At 45.5% G+C, this 18,671-nt stretch overlaps 1 protein-coding gene across 1 annotated transcript in view; it reads right to left on the bottom strand.

Moving 5' to 3' along the window:
* PDGFRA (platelet derived growth factor receptor alpha) overlaps window positions 1-17,858 on the bottom strand; it is a 34,657-nt gene extending 16,799 nt beyond the window's left edge. Inside the window, exons 1-12 of the mRNA XM_074866207.1 lie at window positions 17,766-17,858; window positions 10,516-10,576; window positions 8,792-9,106; window positions 6,059-6,322; window positions 5,198-5,328; window positions 3,677-3,848; window positions 3,384-3,573; window positions 2,779-2,894; window positions 2,169-2,295; window positions 1,005-1,198; window positions 451-545; window positions 208-340 (exon numbers count right to left, since the gene is read on the bottom strand). Of these exons, the coding sequence (XP_074722308.1) occupies window positions 208-340; window positions 451-545; window positions 1,005-1,198; window positions 2,169-2,295; window positions 2,779-2,894; window positions 3,384-3,573; window positions 3,677-3,848; window positions 5,198-5,328; window positions 6,059-6,322; window positions 8,792-9,106; window positions 10,516-10,564 (1,786 nt within the window). The 5' untranslated portion in view covers window positions 10,565-10,576; window positions 17,766-17,858. The remainder of the gene's footprint in view (window positions 1-207; window positions 341-450; window positions 546-1,004; window positions 1,199-2,168; window positions 2,296-2,778; window positions 2,895-3,383; window positions 3,574-3,676; window positions 3,849-5,197; window positions 5,329-6,058; window positions 6,323-8,791; window positions 9,107-10,515; window positions 10,577-17,765) is intronic.
* Between the last annotated feature and the right edge of the window lie 813 nt (window positions 17,859-18,671).

Here is an 18,671-nt window from a genome sequence, read left to right as displayed (position 1 = left end):
ACTCTAAAACAAGGACCTCAAGACTGACACCAATGTAGGAGAAGAGGAGAATGCAGGAAAACTGAGGAGAACAGACAGGTACAGATAGGCTCTGGACTTCATGGCCATAACTTACATCGCAAATCCTGGTGGCAGAAACCTCAGAGTTGTCCTTAATCATCCTTGTCCCCAGAGAAGGATGAGATTAGTCCCTTAGAGGAAACTTACCAAGCACTAACCCGTCTCGAGGAAACTCCCATCTGGAGTCATAAGGCAGTTGCATCGGGTCCACATAAATGTATTCATGGCCATCAGGGCTAATAGACTCAATGACTCTCCATCTTATCTCATACCTCGGCTTCTGCAAAGCACATTGAATGCAAAGCCAACCATTAGTCCTGTGTCTGACTTCAGAGCAGATCAAAATCCAGCAAAGTTCAGTATCCAAACTGAAATGCTTTTCTACATTACCTGTTTCCATATGATGACCAGGACAATCAGTGAAATTATCACAATCACTAACAGCACTAAGACTGCAGCAGCCACTGTCAGTTCTGATCGCAGGGCTGTGGAGTAAAAAGACAGACCATATTTTCCTCCTGAGCCATGAGGAACATGACACACACATAAAACACCCATCTCCCCTACGATCTCAGTTCCCATGTCCTGCAGATGTGGCAGGAGCAGTTCCTGAGGCTGGTGACTGTAAAGTCTTTCCAAGCCCAGAGCTGCTTTGCCTTCCTGTCTCAAAACCAAATGCAAAGAATGTCTAGAAGAGCATCCCATAGCCAGTGGCCTTAAAACGATAAAATGAATCATAGAACCACATAATAAGCAAAAACCAGATGCACCATAAAGACCTGTAGAATGCCATATCCCCAGATGTCCCAGCGTGGAAAAAAATACATTTTCATTTATTTTTGTCTGCAACAATTCATATTGTTAGCTATTAAGACTGAACTGGGGTGTGTTAGAGAGGGGACAAACTGGCTGCTGTAATTTCTCAGAAGGACAAAAAAACTCACTGGGAGCCACAAGCTTCAGTTCCCGAGTGACAGCACCAAGATCATTCCTTGCCACACATCTCACAGCCAGGGTTTCCTCTACCTTCTGGAAGGTCACCTGGCTTTCTACCATGTTTTTCTCATCCAGGTGGGCTTCCATGTGTATATCGGAGATATTGTTAGTCAAAAGAGTCCATGAGGTGTCGTTGCTGCACCTGCAGAGAAGAATAACAGGGGAAATAGGCCTTAGGCATAGGTATGGATAAAGCAGAGTAAACAGAACAAGAATCACCTTTCCCTATAACTTTCTTCTGACAATGATCCTTTCAAAGACCAGAAATGCTTAAGCTTGCATCTTTCTTCCCTCAGAATAATTTGCCTTCTGATCCTTTGGTGCTTTGGTGGCCTGACAATGCAGCCAAGCAGGTCTGGTATAGATATACCTTGGTGTCACTATGTATAGTGATATAGCTATAGTACTGGATGAATCTCTGTTTTTCTCTGAATCCTTAGTGCTGTACAAGGCTTCCTGCAGCAGGGCTAGGAGGACAATCATCCCACCAGACAGCAGGAGATTTTAGCACAATGAGAGCAGAACACAGCTGGGAGGTGCCCAGGGCTCCTAACCTTCTTCCATGCATGGTCCCCCTCTTCCTGGTGATAACCTCCCAAGGAAAAAAGAGCCTCCCAGTAGTCACAGAAAGACCCAGTCTAGAACTAGCAAAAACAGGAGTAATTACTTCACATGTCTAAAATATTTTGAAGGTGAAAATTATAATTAGCAGGGAAATAATTACAAGTGAAAATTTAGAAGCACACAGGAGTGTTCATGAGTCAGACTGAACTATCTGTGAAATAAGAACTCCCTGAATGGAGGGACAGCTGCTTCTCAAGATCCTTACTCAAACCAGGACTGTGAAATCTGCTGAGTTTGCTTGTTGAACACAAAGCTTTTATGAGAGAAACCTCCTGAATTAATGCATTGTGTCTTTTCCTACAGGATGCAATAGGAAGGGCACTGACAACTTCTCTTGAAATATAAGCGACGTGCCTCTAAAAATAAAAAAATTATCTAGAGCTTACTGGTCCTTGACGAGGAAAACATGGTACAGTAACTAAAAATGTTAAGCTAATCAAGGACAGAACAAGTCATATTTTATATAAGAAAGCACCCACTCCTCTTACTTCTTAATGTCCTTGCAAACCAGCCATTCCACATCAGGAAGTGGGGTCCCCTCCGCCAAACACCTCACTGTCTGCCCACCTGCAGAGCCATGGTGATCATCCACAAGGTCTAAGATCAAGGCTGGAACTGAGAAGGAGTCAGGAGTTTGTTAAAATATTCATCAGGGTCTACAAAAAAACCAGTCTGAAATTTCAAATAAAGTAGGACAGGTGTTGTTTGGCCAACAGCTTAGCAACAGCTAGAGACACAGCCTTGTCCAGGAGGTCCTTATCTCCTGCAGGACAGAGCAGATCCTAGGCTAGAGGCATGAAAAGGAAGTGCTGCGGTTATGCCACGTCCTCATGTCATAGTAAATGAGCTATCGTCCCTGCTGTCAGCTGGAATAACTTAGGCAGGAGGATAAAGTTTCTTTTTGGCTAAAGGCCAGTGCAGAAGTGAAAGCCAGGATCAGGCTAGGAGAGCTCCAAGGACTCGGCACACACGCACTCCTCCAGGCACCGCAGTTCACGCCTTTCTTATCTCCATACTCCAGGCAATCCAATGTGTAAGTGGATCAAGACTTTGCTGTGCGTCATCAGTTCTGGTGGGCAAGGCTTTGGGGCTCCTTACCTTGTATTAGCAAGGAGAAGGTGTATCTTTTAATCTCATCTTCATTTTCAGCAACCAAAGTATAGTATCCACTGTCTTCTTCCTTGGCCCGGATCAATTTTAATATACTCTGAAACCTGCAGAAATTAGAGTTTTTGTTTGTGTTTTTAAAGCAGGCACAAAAAAAATTCACTTTGGTGCAACATGTAATCTGGGTATGTACAGATTATAATGTAGTGACATTTAGCATTTCTAGCATGCCTTTAACTAAAGTCATTACTCAAGCAGTAAATAACTACCAACATACAACTGAGAAACAAGTGGACATAGTTATAGTCTGCAGGGATCTGACAAAGCCCCTGGTATTACTGAAAACAGCTAGAAATTATTGGTGTGGAGACATGTTGGAGGGATGGAAGAGGTTTAGTGCTCAGAAACCAAGATTTCTATGGTTTGGAGAGATTGATGTTATGAAGGGAATAAGAAGACAAAGAAATTATTTTTAAATGCCACTGAGGAAGAAGCAACAAACTGAGGTGGAAAACAAGAGCAGGAGCAATGCCCAGGTTTCTGGGGGAGAAACTCAAATCAACATGGCAAAGTAAGGGTTAGAAGAATATTTTTACCTTGTCTCCTGGACTCTGCTGGAACTAGTAACAATCTCAGTAAGATTTTCAATCAGAGTCACGTTGTCCTTCAACCAGTACATTTTTGGTGCTGGGTATGCCTGCACATCAACAACAAAGTTTTTGACTTCATGTAGATTGACAGCTTCCAGAGGGCTAAACTGAGGCTCCAGGTGAACAAAGCCTTTTTCTGTAAATGAAAAAGCCTTGAGTAAACAACACTGTGCAGGATTTTTCAAGAATGGTGTTTTCCAATGTGTTAAAAATTTTTGGACACTAAAATCAGACTATACCATGAACTGTAATGACTACTTTCTTATTTTCCTTAACCTCCTTGGTTGCATGTCGAGCTGTACATTCATAATCCCCTGTGTCTTTCACTGATGCCTCAGGAATGGTCAGAGTGTAAACCAGCTTCTGCGATGGGACCTTGATATCATCAAGTTTTATCAGACCTTTTTCTTTCTGTAGTTTGAAGGAGGAAAAAAAAACCTTACTTAAGTTACTGAGCTGAAAGAAAACCACTGAGAATCTATAATGCTACTGGAGTGAGAACAACCATCTAAACCCTCTATGGCAGAAGAACTGTTTACTCAGTCAGGGATGTATTTTTCAGCCACAGGCACAAAAGGTGTGTCTACAAAAATACACCCTTTTGGGGGCAGACACAGAAGGGTGAGGAGGTTGAGAGCTCATATTTTGTTCACTTAAAACAAATACCATTCAAAATTTGAGTGAGCAGCCTGAAAGAGCATTTTACTGCTTATGTACTACCTTCTCCTCAGACATAAAAGCTGTTTGACTTTTCTTTGTTCAGTTCCCATGAAGTAGGGTGAATTTTTAGCCCCTCCGAGTAACCAGTTGCTAGATGCTATGTTCTGCCTGCTCTCAAAACAAGAATAATTTTAGGCAAGAAGACTCCTGCAAATAAAAGGATGATGAGAATTGTAGACCATGTTACCATGAGAGGCTTGAACAAAAGATATGCTGGGGCTAGTTTTGAAAGGTGGCATATTGCAGAGATTATGATGTGTAACATGGAAAATACAACAAAACCTTCTCAAACCATTTTTCCTCTTGCGGTCTTAACTTAAATAAAAACTGGGATTTGGTATCACAACTAAGTACACTTCAACTACTCTATTCCTTCAGTGACTAGCCTTTTTACATGGGATACTCTGAAATTCTCCCTTGGCCAGGACTAGTTCTAACCAAGTTTCATTGAATAATAATTTTCACTGCAGAAGGATGTTACACCAGTTTGAAAATTTCCAAGATTCTCCAAAAGTGTTAAGGTTTTTTTACTAGACAGTTCTCACTAGTGAGTGTAAGAGTCATTTTAATTTACACCTGCACAATGAGAAACAATTAAGACTATGGACTTGATTCTTCATTGCCCTTTATTATGCCCAAGAACCCAGAGTTTAAAAGACCTATTTTAGAGGTTCAGACCTTCAGCAGCAGAGCTCTATGCAGATGTCCAACACATTCCTAGATCTTCCTATTTCCACATTTTTTTTTTTGAACCAGCACAAGACCTGAGAGACAGCATTCCTCCCTCAGAGGATGAACTCCTAGTCATACCTCACCTTCTTCTCATGCTTTGCATACTTACTGACAGCAAACTCTAACTTTTGGGACTGTCTGTCTTTTGTGGTAATCTAAATTAAAAGAAATTACTTTGCTTTCTCTCCTCAGCTGTTCCCATTCAGAAAAGAGAAAAATATTTTACAACCCCACCTTCTTCCCCAATAAGTAACTACAAACATTCAAACAACAACAACAACAAAAAAAAAAAAAAAAGAGAGATTTACCACTTTCCCAGGATAATTCCACTGTAAATTAACCACCTCATTGTCAAAGACCACACAAGTTACTACGATGGTCTCGCCTGTTTTGTAGACAGTTTTAAGAGCTTCAATTTCAACTGGCAACTGTGAAGTAGCTAAGAGAAGAGAGAGAGTGAGATTTAGTTTTTAAAAGCATGCCATTTTCACAAGGTGCAATTTGAGGGCGAGATTTCCATTTCGCTTCCTTTACTGAGGAATTACCTAGAAAATTTTGGGAAAGTGCTGCTGATGTATACTGATAGAAATGATTTGTATTTAAAGCATGAAGTGTACAGACACTGAACTCAATCCCACCAAGAAATGATCCATGCATAAAATTTCCATTGGAAGTTCCTATCTCAAATGCCCCCATGAAAAGACACTCTGTATAAAAGCAGTTTCCCATTTTGCTAATCAGTGACTATCTTTGAGAATCCCTTTCTGGCCAATAAAAACCTTGTTTTCAAAATATTTTAATCATGCTGTTTTTCAGACTACCCAAAGACCTACAGTTTGAAGCCACAGGGAAACACCAGTCCTTTAAGTTACGTTCCATTTCAGCAAACAGGATGAAAATACATGGATTATGGAAGATTTTTCTTGCAACCATTTGGGAGAGGAGATAAAGTTAAGGACACTTTATTCTCATCAAAATTGTGTGTAACTGCTAAGTAAAGCACCAACTAAGTACCTGGCAACACTGCCAGAGAAACAAGGAGCTCATCATTGGTGAAACATATGATATAGCCCTGTGATGCTGGTGCTAATATGGCTCTTACAGTGTGAGGAAAGAACTGGGCTGAACATTCTCACTTTTTTTTTTTTTTAATGAACAGAAATAAATACCTCTTAAAATATAGATGAGGAACTCATCGGACTTGAACTCCACACCTTTAACCGTTGTTTTGCATGTATATGAGCCCGCAGGGAAATTCCCTATGAAGCCTTGTTTGCTGTCATAGAAAGCATAGACAGCCTTGTCTAAACTGTTAATTAAAGTCACTTGAGCATTTGGGTGACTCGTCCGACAAGGGATAACGGTGGGATCACCTTCTTCTACTAGGATGAACTGGTCTTCTGGTATAGAAGGGACAAAAGGCATGTCTGGGTCTGTAAAAAACAAGAGGTAATTTTACACTACCTTGTTTGTAGTAAGTCCATGTACAAGAACTGGGTATCAGTGACCACTTACAGATTGTAACTGAAACTAGTACAGTATATTACCCCACTTTTTCAGAGATTGCATGTAGGGCATGGTACAAAAATAAAAAAATAAAAATTAAAAAAAAATTCAAACCCTTTCCATGTGAAAAAGTAGAAATCAGTTTCATGTTGTTTTTGTTGAATACATTAAAGCCACATTTCATCAAAAATAGTTCAAGGTACTTATCTTCTTGCATTTCTAACATGTCCAACATTACAGTTATGAGACATAGTTAATTATGGTCACAGCATGTGGTTTTCAAAATAAATGGTATTCAACCAGAAAAAACAAACAAACACCTGGTAGTTTTACTTCTTTTAAAGTCAACAAAATACATGCCAAATCTCCTACCCAGCCAATCCAAAGTCTGAGTTTAAAACATAATTGCATAACATAGCCAACTTGAGAAGCATAGCCCTCAAATTATCTCCATTTGGCCATTCGGAATAAACAAATAATCCCCGTTAGCCTGAAGCTTCTGTGCAAAGCTTTATAATAAAATTTAATAAATAGCAATCCAAATCCCTCCAACAATAGACTTTCTGCTGCACTGGCAGGCTCTTTGTAGAAATATTCCAAACACAGCACTCCATCCCAAAGACGCTGCCAACTCCATGTATTCATTTTCCCACTGTAATTTAAAACAGAAACAGGATTCACCTAGTTTGGTTTTCTGTGTGCTGTTATTGAAAATAGGATATTGTGTGAAGTCTCAACGTAATCCTCCTTGGCTAAAGAGGGTTGCTGCCACCCATTGCCCTCCTAATTCATTGCAGGAAAAACAATTGTAAAGACAAAGTTTATAGTGGAAACAGAAACATTCTCTGTAATTTGGAGAAAAGGATATGTTTCTGCATTTATGACATCTTGATGGTTAGCAAGTGGAAAAAATTACAGGGTGTCTCTGCCCTGCAAATCTGGTAGGCTGATGTCTAGAGGCTTTTAAAAACCAAACCAAAAAGCCCTCTTGAAGAAATCTTACATCTTTTGCCTTTATATTCCTTCACTGAGTGAGTTAGAAGACTGCTTAACGCCAACAACATCTTCTGGTGATTTGGTTAGAGCTGTTTGAAAATTGAGACACATGTGCCAAAGCCTGCAGCCTCTGCTGAAACATCTTGCTTCAAGAATGAAAGCAAACGCTTTACGTTTGTTGTGGGAAGTGGAGAAAAAGCCTTGGAAGAATCAGTGTCCTTGAATCACACATCGTGAACTGCAAAATCTTAATACCACTGCAAAATAGCCATTAAAACAAGTCCTGTTTTTTCTTCCCTACTTTTTCCCCTTCCACAGTCTTCCTTGCAGTTTTGCAGGATGATTTGCAATGTCTTCTCTCTTTTGTTTCCTGTTCTAAATATTTACTACAAATCTACTGGTTTGATCTCTCCTGGCCCTGCAGTTGTACCACTCATCCCCTGAACCCCAGCCAACGCCGAAGAAACATCCAGACAGGGCTTTACAAAGGCAGTCAGTTGTGTCTCAGCTTCTGGTGCCTATCTCAGCTATGACAATAAAGATCTTCATCCCATGGATAACGTGGAAAGCCTTTAAACAGATTTCCAGTTGGAACAAGGGAGTTGGAGGGCAAAGCTGGGAATAGATGCTTCTGGAAAGAAGGGATGCCATTTCTTCTGGGTCCAACAGGTTTTCTACCACTAAAGAGAAAGGCGGCGCAGGGTCTGGGAAGGCTGTGTTTGCTTTGAAAATTACAGGGCACTGCATGGTAGCACCATGTTTTTAATCTTGTGTCAGACTGGCCAGCAAGAACCCTTCTTATTTCACCCTCCCTTGTGGCAGCCACCCCCAAAACATCTCTGTTGCTTTATGTTTCCCAGGCCCTGTGCACACAGGAGCTTTTTCCAGTTCTCAGTTCATGCTTAATTCAGGTTAAAAATGAGATATGGCCTTCCTCATCTGGCAACAGCTTTAGTGTGACATGACATTGGTTTCATGAGTGCACATCCCAAAACATCCAACCAAGTCACTGCTGAAAGGACTGGCGTTGATGTTAATCTCCACTTGGGGGCCAGGCAAACCTGAAGGCTGGACATACTCCCACAGCTGAGCTGACCTGTCCAGCAGGGTCTACTGCCCAGCCACTGGTGGTCAGAAGATCTCAGCTCTGAAGTTACAAATTCACCCCTCATCTTGAGAACTAAAACTCTTACCAAAAAAGTGAAAACCAATTGAAAGAAAGAGGAATATATCCATAGACTCACAGGGATTGGTCTTGATTTACACATTAGGAAATGGCCCTGGAGTCATTTATCTTCCTCTGACAGCAAACTGCCACCAGCAATATGCCTCTTCTGAACATCCACAGTTCAGCTCTCCCACCCAAACCTCTGGGTACGGCTGTGGCATCCCCCACTTACCAGGCACATAGATGTAGATGTCCTTCCCTTCCACTTCCCCATCCTCCACTTGAGTGTGGTTGTAATAGCAAACATACAAGCCCGTGTGAGCAGCTGAGGCATTTCGTACTTCGAGCACTGTCACGAAGAGGCCACTGTTGTTTTCTTCATGTCTAATGTCTATCCTGTGGCTTCCCTCTGTCACTGGGTACTGCCAGCTCACTTCGCTGTCTCCAGAGCATTTGAGTGTGAAATTGGAATTCAACTGTACCACCATCTCATTCCTATTGGGAACAATAGTCGGCAGAGGAAGCTGGCAAAATGTTAGGAACGGTCCTGCAAAAAGACATCAATAAATAACATATGAACACACAGAACAGTCTCAGCACAGGGATGCGAAAGAAAACAGAGTGGATCCAGAGCAGCTGTTTTTCTGACTATTTCAGGCATAATGATGTCCCAGGAAATTTGCTCTCATTGAAAGCCAGAGCCTTGCTCAATGAATGGCAAACGGCTTCCCTTTGAAATGCTAAGCGTTTGCTTGCTGACTTCTATTTGTCAAATCAAGAGGTGAAAGACAGAGGTGAAGTTAGAGATGGCTCCAAATCCACACCTCAACTTTCCAGCCCCAAATGTGGGGAAGTCTCTGCTGCAGACCAGTGAATCCCGCACCCTGGCTGGTGGGTCAGGGGCAGCTTACAGCTCCTTACAGCAATGGTCAGGAAACCAGCAGTTCTGTCAGCCTTTGAGTAAGCTCACAAGTGAAAGTCAGAAACCACTTCCCAAGACCAACACCTGCATTTTACATCTGTTTTCTGTTTTTGCAAAGGGCCAGAGCAGGGGCTTAGACTGAAAATTTGTGCATCAGGTCTACCTCTAGCCAAAATGTATGGAAGGTTTATAGCCAAATAAAACTGTAATTCGCTGAACTAGATGTTGTAGATGTCACTGGTTTTCAGATGCAGTCTCCAGTTACAGGCTCAGATTTGCAAGTCTAGGTAATTTGTAGGTGGGCTGGTGCAGATCCAACTCCCAGAAGGAAAATTAGAGGATCCACACCCTAGAAAAACGGGGAATTCACCAGGGAAACAGATTTGCTGTTTCAGTCTATCAAATGACCTGCACAAAACGGATAAGGTAGTCCACAGTAAACAAGCACGTAGGCCCATGACGTGTAAGTGGGCTTTGTGCAATAAACCAGCAACAGGAATCCAGACTGTCTTTGAAACCAGTTTCTCACTCCTGCACATGTTATCTCAGTCTACGGGCCCTTTCTATATTTGGCACCCTGTGGCAAACCCTGCCCTCCCCTCCCAGCACCATTCGCTCGGCAGATGTTGGGAGACTCGGCAGGCAGCCCCGGCAAGTGCGGTTAGGTGGTGTGGCGTGGGAGGACATGGGGAGCCCACACAGGCAGCCTTGCCTGCACCATGCTGCTGGAGAAACCCCAGTAGGGCAGGGCTGGGACAGCTGGAGGTAAGCAGGCTCACTTTCCCTGCACAGGCAGACAGCCCATGCGGGAGGTTACAGCAGCTGTAGGGGTGCCAAAGTGGCCGGCACAGGCCAGCAGAAGTACTGACTTCTTGGTAGGTCTTAGCCTACCAAAGGGAAGGGCAGAAAAACTGAGTCTGTAGTCAGCTGGCAACTATTTGGCATTTATTGTCATGGGCAGAATGAAAGCAAGCTTAAATATAAATTTAGAAAGGAATAGGGGTGGAGAGGCTTAGAGGACTGAGGAACATTACCTGTGAGAAAACATCCCAGGATCAGGAACATCCATGGGGAAGTACCCATATCTACCAACAACTGAAACAGAAAGAAGGCGAGAAGGAGCCAGTTAATGGACTGACAATGGTATGAGAGTTTTCAGGACCCCTCTCCTGCAGTGCCCTAGCACAGGCCAGGGACCCCATCTTGCACCCGCAGCCCATTGAGACTCATGTCACCACGTCCCACAAGGTACATGGGACTACATCACCTGCACGGGGAACACAGCTAAGGCACCATAACCCCTCCTCTCCACTGGCAGTTAAGAAGTCAAGTCCTGGCACACCCCCCTTTCAAACAGCCTGCAAGCAGCTCTGCTGCCCACTGCAGCCTCTGGGACTGAGCCCACAGAAACACCCTGCACAGAGGGTAGCCTCACAGGCATCAGTGAGAACGCAATGGCTTTATGCAGTAAGTTCTGACCTTTTAGCTGTAAGCAGATTTTATGGGAGAAAAAGCATATTTTAAAGCTACTTTTATTACAAATAGTACGATCCTGAGTGATATTTTTGTTTTGCCATTGTACATATGCATATATATAGCTTACTGAATACAATGCAATACAATAGTGTTTATTGCTTATTTAGCAAGAATTCCCTTGATCGAGAGACAGGCTATTTAAAACATATGCTGAAATTTTCTAGTGGAATAAATCCACGACAGGCTGTAGGCCAGCGCTGCCATTCGCAAAGCATCTCTTCTCCCCAACAGTGTGGAGAGTCATAGATCACACGCAGTAATTTCAGCTTTCAAACACATAATCCTAAGGCATCAGTCTTAAAGAGGCAACAATGGCAGTAAGCATCTATATATTTTTTGTGCCATCTAATGATATTTCTACTTAAAAACTTTGAGCACCCTGCTAGATAATTTCCTGAGGAGAAGCTCCTGCAAACCCTGCTCCCATTGAAATCAAAGGACATTTTGCTGGTGACTTTAATAGTAACTGAATTTGGCCCAAAAACAATATAGATTAAAAAAAAGACTGCATGGAAGAGCCCCTAATCTGAAACACAGACCAAGCAGTGAAATAAAGGATGATGTGCCAAGACAGGGACTACTTTTCAAAGGCTCTGGAGAGTTTCTATTCACCTCTGGTATTCAGTTCCTGATGCTGAGATAGGAAAGCACGTAGGTGCATATAGTTATTACGACTATGCCAGTGCCATATGGGAGTTAAATGTTTACAACATGCCAAGGAGTGTTTCTGAACTAGTCCCACTTTCCTCTCCCAATGTGCAGAGTATACAGCATACTTTGCAAAGCAAAAAGTGTTTGATACTTGAATTAAACATAAAGGTCTCAGAACCAGGATTAGATTTACAAACTACCAGCCTCAAAAAAATGTACAAATAACTTCAGGAATTCAGCTGACAACATTCTAGCAGAAACAAGGCATTTTGCCTGAGTCTTCAATTAGCAATAATTGCCATGTGTTTATGTATCTGTCTCCTATTGATAACAGACTCTCGGATATCAAAGAAGTCCCTTGGTTTCAGCCTCCTTACTCATTTTCATCACACTTATATTCTGTATATTTTTCTGATAAAGTAACCCACTGTAAATCTTTAAAGACTTACCCTGCTCTGCTTTACTGATCTGACTCCTAGCCTCCCAAGATCCACAAGACAATGTTACCCCACTGTCTGCCAAATTTCCTCCCCCTTTTGTGTTGTTTTTCCAGACTATTCAGTGCAAGTGATGCAGCACAGAAGGAGAAAAAAACAAACCTAGCTCATCTCTTGTATATCAGTCTGCAGCAGCTCTGCTGAAGTGGACTTGCGCTGTTGCAGAGCTGTGTGTGTGAGGACCAAAGCCCCACGACTATACTACTGTAAGTACAGGTAATGGCATTTCCACAGTGCTACTTCGAATTTGCTGTCTTTAATGGGCTGCCGTAGAAATCACTAAGAGCTGAGTCCCTCGATCTACCGTTGCAGTTTAAAAACACAAGAACTTCACTAAATTTGCATTTTCTTTCACAACCCAGAGCTTTGATCTTTCCTCAATGACCCGTTAATCTCATCAAGACCCAGAGCAACACTTCCTCACTGTGAAAGACAGAATAAGATACGAAGGATTCACCATCATCTGTATGCAAAATCTATTTGAACTGGATTTAGTTACATCATGCATCTGACTTAAGCAAGCTGGAGTCCCATCACCAGCATATCCTCCCATGTCAGTGCTGGAGTCAAGGTTTAACACAGGTAAAATTTCACACTTCTGGGCAAGAGAGAGTTTAGTCATTCCCACAACACCAAGCAGGTACACTTATCATGTTTTTGTTTATTTATGATCACCTAATTTTTTGTACGCACTTATTTGGCTTTTTTACCTTCCTTATGGCAAAGCAGTCCACTTCATCCTAAAACATCCAAATCTCAGCCCTGAGCAAATCCATCATGTTCAGCTCCTAACACCGCTCCATCAAACCATAAATTGATGCAACCTCACTGAAGCCAGTAGATTTATGCAGCACTGACAGCACACATACAAAGTAAGTTTGAGCCAACCTTAATAACCTTAATTCCTTGCATACCTTAAACATTCTTAGCTAAAATAGAAACATGGGCATGTATAGCGAAAGCTAGATGATGCCATGAGGGGTTTGCCAAACTCTCTGCAGGGAAGGCTGATTGCCCAGGGTAAAACAGTCATTGCATCAACTTTAACCACTGGGTTTTGAAAGGATCTGACTGAAATCCTGGTATCTCTCTTGTGTGCTTCAGTGATAAAAAAAATCAGGAAAAATAACATCTGAAGAACTGTTATCAGCGAGGAGTCAATCTTCCAAACACTCACTGCCAAGCGCTGACTTCCTACCAAGAAGGATTTAATTGACTGCGCCACAGAAAATAAAGTAAAATCAATATCCAGAAAACCAGTGGAAATGTGTTTAGAAAACGGTGATATGCCTAGGTGACAGCTCTACATGACCTAGAGAGAAAGCATGGTGGTGAACCAAGAAGAGCCAACGGTATATATTTTTTCATACTCTTGTAAATCAAACAAAGACCTCTTTCAAGACAGAAAACTAGCCTGTCTACCAGAAGACTGGAGACTACCAGACTGATTTCCCGCCAGCTACCCAATCACTACAGTTCATCCTCTTGGCCACAGGATGGCAATGTTGATCCACGTTAATGAGCCAAATTTCTTGTCTAGCAGAAGGCAATGCTAATCTCCAACGTAGCAGATGGAATCTAAACTGGGTCCCCTGGATCAACTTAAATTTCAAATTTCTTATATTTTGATTTCATGCGAGTTCACCGATTTAAGGGAAAAAAAAAAAAAAAAAAAGGACAAACTGGTCCCTATTGCTCTGTATTTGTATAACTGATAGGACAGTAGTTGGATTGCAAATCTTGGCACATAATGATGTGATTATCCTTGTTATGAGAGGGCTGGATAATTTCAATGGTGATTTTGTCAGAGTGTCAGTCTGTCCTTCTGGGAAGACTGATCTTTTCCAGGAAGAGCTAAGGCCAGCCCAAGAAAGGAGGGAAACATTTCCTCCTTGTGGTATATGCCACTAGCTGAACATAAATGTTCAGACAGGACGTCCTTAAACATTTCTTGGTTCTCAATTCCCAAACTGCAAACTCAGTTCTCCACAAGAGCAGAACTGCCCTGTAACACTAGCAGGTGGGTCCAAAGGTTTCACTGGGGAAAGGCTCAAACAACAAAAGAAAATTTCTTCAGTGGAAAGGACTGACATAAATATTCTCCTAAAAGGAGGCTTGTTCCACATCCCTTTACAAGTATTTGCATCCAGCATAGCCTGTACGCAGGAATAACTATGCACCAAGACTAGCCCAGTGCTGGGCTCCTGCAGAGCGCTTCAGGTTCTGCAGAACACACAGTGATGACTGCTACCCGACGAGCCTTCTAGTCAACCCAATTCTTCAGTCTAACCCTCAAGAACAGACACCACCAGTCTAGAATCTAAAGGCGGCAGGAAATTTGCAGTCTAATTTTTCCCACCCGGTCCAAAGAGGATTTTCCAGACTGTCTCAGCAAACAGACAAAAAGACTGGCACTTCCAAAGAATACAAATCACTCAGGTTTTCAGGATCAAATCAAAGAACACCTCAGATCCCAACTCGAGTTCTCAGAAGTGTTGCATGGAGAAACCAATCCACCCCTGTTGACCACAAGAGCTAGGAATCCTAGCTGTTGCAAACTTTTCCCTTGGGTGCCCATGCAAAGCTTTATTGGCTTGAAAGAGATGAGTCAAGCAGGAGAGCAAGGCAAGAGGGAGAGAAAGGATTGTTTGCTTACTTGTTTGCTTTTTTAAAATTATCAACAATTCTTGCCACCACCAGGAAAAATAATCTCTCACAAGTCATTCCTTAGTCTTTAAAACAAGCAAAGCAAGCATCTTCTATTGAAATTTTCAGAGTTCACATGCAGAAGTAATGCCATTGTAGCCATGATGATCCAAGGATGCAAGCGAAGAGAGGTTTGTGTAAAGTTGTACATTTCATGCACAGTTTTAGACCAACTGGAAATAACCAGCAAGGTCTGGGGTTTGCAAGACTTTTCCTGTCTATATACATTGTACTCGAATCGTAGCTCAATACTGTAGTACTGCAGAGAGGTATTTTATTAAAATAATACTTCCTGCTTGCTTGAAACCTAATACCTATGTATTACTCTCACAGCCGCATGAAGATTTCCCATACATCCATGAGCAAATAACAGCAAAGATGGCCCCAGTGCCCGATGGCAGCCGGACTGGCACACCTCCTGCCCCTTGGTGCCTGGAGAGGAGTGCCAGAACAAGGGGGCTCATTTTAAAGCAGCGGGAGAGCGCCTGCAGGCTGGGAGAGCTGGTTTGCTTGTGGACTCCTAAATCCCAGTGCTTTGTGCGGTCTCATTTTTCCTCAAACTTTTTTTTTTTTTTTTTCCCAAGCTTTGAGGTTGGCTAAACCGCTGTGTAGCTGAGGGCCTTTCTAAAATGCTCTTTGTTAACTAGAAGCTAAAACCGAAGTCCCTTGCTGGGAGATCTTTCCCTAGCGTTTCTAGACCGAGAGTTAAAAGTCGGATCTCCACAGTTCAGATTTTGATCAGCCGATGACAGAGGAACCTTTGATGCCCGTCTCCTTGCTTTGATCCCGCCTCTTGCCCCATCCAGGGACAAGGAGTTAAGGCAGCCTAGCTGGGACCCCAGCTGGGCTCTGTATCGGCCCTGGGAGATGCTGAGGGCATAACAAGACGCCCCCCTTCCCCCGGTGCGCCCCGTCGGGGAGACAGCGGGTCGCCTACAGCCAGCCGGGACTGGGGTGGGGATGGCGGCGGGGGGAGGGTTACATTCACACTCTCCAGCCCCCATCAGACTGCGGGCGCTTGCCAGACCCTGCCTGCCCGGGGGGAGCCCGAGCGACAGCCCCCAGGGACGGGGAAGCGGCGCTGCCGCGGCTGCCCCTCGCTCCGCGGCCCCTCGGCGAAGCCCGACGGCTGGAGCCGCTGCGGATCAGAGGCTGCCCGGGACACCGAGAGAACCTAGCAGAGATGGCAACTCCCAGCCACTTCGCTATTTATCTGGGAAACAATAGGAAAGTCTTTGCCAAGCTGGAGTGATTTTTTTTTTTAATTTTTTGTTGTTGTTTTTTTTTTTTTTTTTTTAATGAGAGGTAGCCAGGAGAAAAGAAAAGCAGGGTAGTGGAGACGGAGAGGGGCAGAACGAAGCCGTGTTTCCCTCCGGGGCTGGCTAATTCTGCTGGCGCTGAGACCCGGAGCTTCTTCTCCAGCCCTCCCCCTCGGGCGAGGCACGGACCCCGAGGGCTCGGGGTCCGGAGGGGAGGCGGGAGTCCCGGCGGGGGACAGACGTTGTGCCCCGGCTCGGAGCTGTGGGACCAAGGGAGAGCGATGTCCCCGCAGCCCTGCGGACCGGTCCGTCGGGCCGATCCGGGCCGAGGCGATGCCCTGCCCGCCCCGGGCGTGCAGCCTTGGGCCCCGTGGAAGCGCCAGGGAGCTGGAACATTCGCAAGAGACGCGCCGAAAATGCCGTCGAGGGGTGCTGGAAACGTGCCCCCGGTGCGGGCGGGGGCCAGGGGATCGCCCCCGTCTCTGCCCCGCGGCCGCCTCCCCGCCGGGATGCGAGCAAGCCCCGGAGGCTGGCGGCTGCGCCCCGGGGCTGCTGCTGCCGCCTCGCTAGAGCTGTCGCTGCTGGCTCCAGAAAAAGCTGTCCAAGTCCTGTTCTCTGGAACGGCTCCTGGGCTGCGGTATCCGCGTCCAAAAATGTTGAGCAATGCCGCGGACAGCCAAAAAGCCATTTCCTACTTGCTCCTAGGACTTTTCCAGGGGACTCCAGCCTGGCAGAGGCTGGCAAGCTTGCAACCTCCGCGCTTGACAAAATCCAAACGGTGGCCGCGAAGACGTTGCCCTCCCCCAGGGTAGGAGGCGGTGGGCTCCAGCAGTCCGGCGGGGCGTGCGGCGGGGCTGGCGCTTCCCTTGCAAGAGGGGGCTGTAAGCTGGAAAGGCTCCAGGTACCAGTCCTGCCTAAATTCAGCATCTTCCCTTCCGCTGAGACGTGTAAAAAAAAGACGGGGCGCGCAGGGATGGAGATCGGGTTGCCTTGGGGTGGCGGTGTGCGTGCCCCCGCCCGAGATCTCGGAGCATTTTAGGCTACCCGGTCAGGGGGAGTGAGGTGGGAAGGGGGATCTGAAGAGGGGAAGGTGGTGAAAAACAAAGGGTGGGGGAAGGGACGGGAGAGCAGCGGGGTGAGGGAAGCAAGGGATGCGAGAAGAGGGGGAGCCGCTTACTTTGTCGGTGCGCGTCCCCCCGTCCCCCCCGGGCGGGCACCGCCGCTGCCCGCGAAGCCCCGGCGGGTCGCTCCCGCCCCCGCGGCAGGAATGCGGCGCGGTGGCCCCCGCCGTCCCAATGTGTTTGTCATTAGCGCTGCCCGCGCTGCTCCGCCGCCGCGCCCCGACGGCCCGCGGAGCGCCGGCTCTCCGCTCCCCTCCGCGGGGGCCGCCAGCGCCCGCGCCCCCCGCCGCCTGCGCCCCGCGGGGAGGAGCCCCCCAGCCCGCTCGGAGCGTCGGGGAAAAAGGAACACACACAAAAAAAATACCCAAACCAATAACAAATATATAGAAGGGGAAAAAAGCAAGAGAGAAAAGGAAAAACAAAACAAAACAAACAAACAACAACAAAAAAAACCAGAAGCGGGAGAAAAGATGAAAAAAATAAAAAGATGGGTAAAATGCCCCTCACCTCTTACCTTCTCCCTTATAATCCGCAGCCCAAATCCTGCAGATTGTAAAATATCCAAAATATGTCCACGTCTTTTGTGACTTTCCCCGCTCAGCCGCGCTCTTTCCCTCCCGCTCGCCCTCCCTCCCGATCCGACTGTAATGGTCTCACAAACCGCGTCCCGTAATTGATTCAATGTTATAGTCCATCCTTCCAAAACTAATCATTTGCTTTAAGTAAATAGCTGTCAGGAAATGAAGCCCCCCTCCGGCCCCTTCAGAATAAGAGCCGCCCTGGCTCTCCCGGCGCCCCCAGCCCCGCGGCCGGAGGCGAGCGCGCCGGCGGGAGGCTCTTACGCAGGCAGGGGGGCCAGTCTCTGCCTCCTGATTTCACCAGCCTTGCAGGGGAGGGGGAGGTTAGCCATATGGCAGGGGCGAGGGGGAGGAAGGGGGGAAGCGGGGAGTTTTGCACTGCAGGGGGAGAACATTTAAAAAAAAAAAAATACCAAACCCAACCCAAAAAACTTTCATGAAAACTCCGAGTGCTCCCAATTTCATGAATGAGCCTTCCCTCCTCAGACCCAACAGGACGGCGGGTCGGGCGCCGGGCTCGGCGTCCACGGTCACAATGTGAGTTTATGGATGGGGAGTTTGATCTGGAAACGAATTTGCGGCTTCCTCGTGTCCTTTGTACACCACTGAGCTTGAGCTTGGGCTAGCGAGCTGGATGGACGGCCGTGAGCCAGCCAGGAGCAGGAGGCACTGAGAAAGAGGGGGGGAGAAGAATCACTAACATTTATGAATGAAAGACACAACGAAAGGTAACCATCGCCAGGACCCAGCCCCCCCGAACCCCGCTGCTCCGACGGGACCGGGAAAGCTCTTCTCTTCCTCTCTGCCTTTGCTTTGCCCAGCGCAAACAAACCCCAGTAATG

This window comes from Strix uralensis, chromosome 4, assembly GCF_047716275.1.
Source record: "Strix uralensis isolate ZFMK-TIS-50842 chromosome 4, bStrUra1, whole genome shotgun sequence".
NCBI lineage: Eukaryota > Metazoa > Chordata > Aves > Strigiformes > Strigidae > Strix > Strix uralensis.
This window is presented reverse-complemented; position numbering and strand designations above follow the sequence as displayed.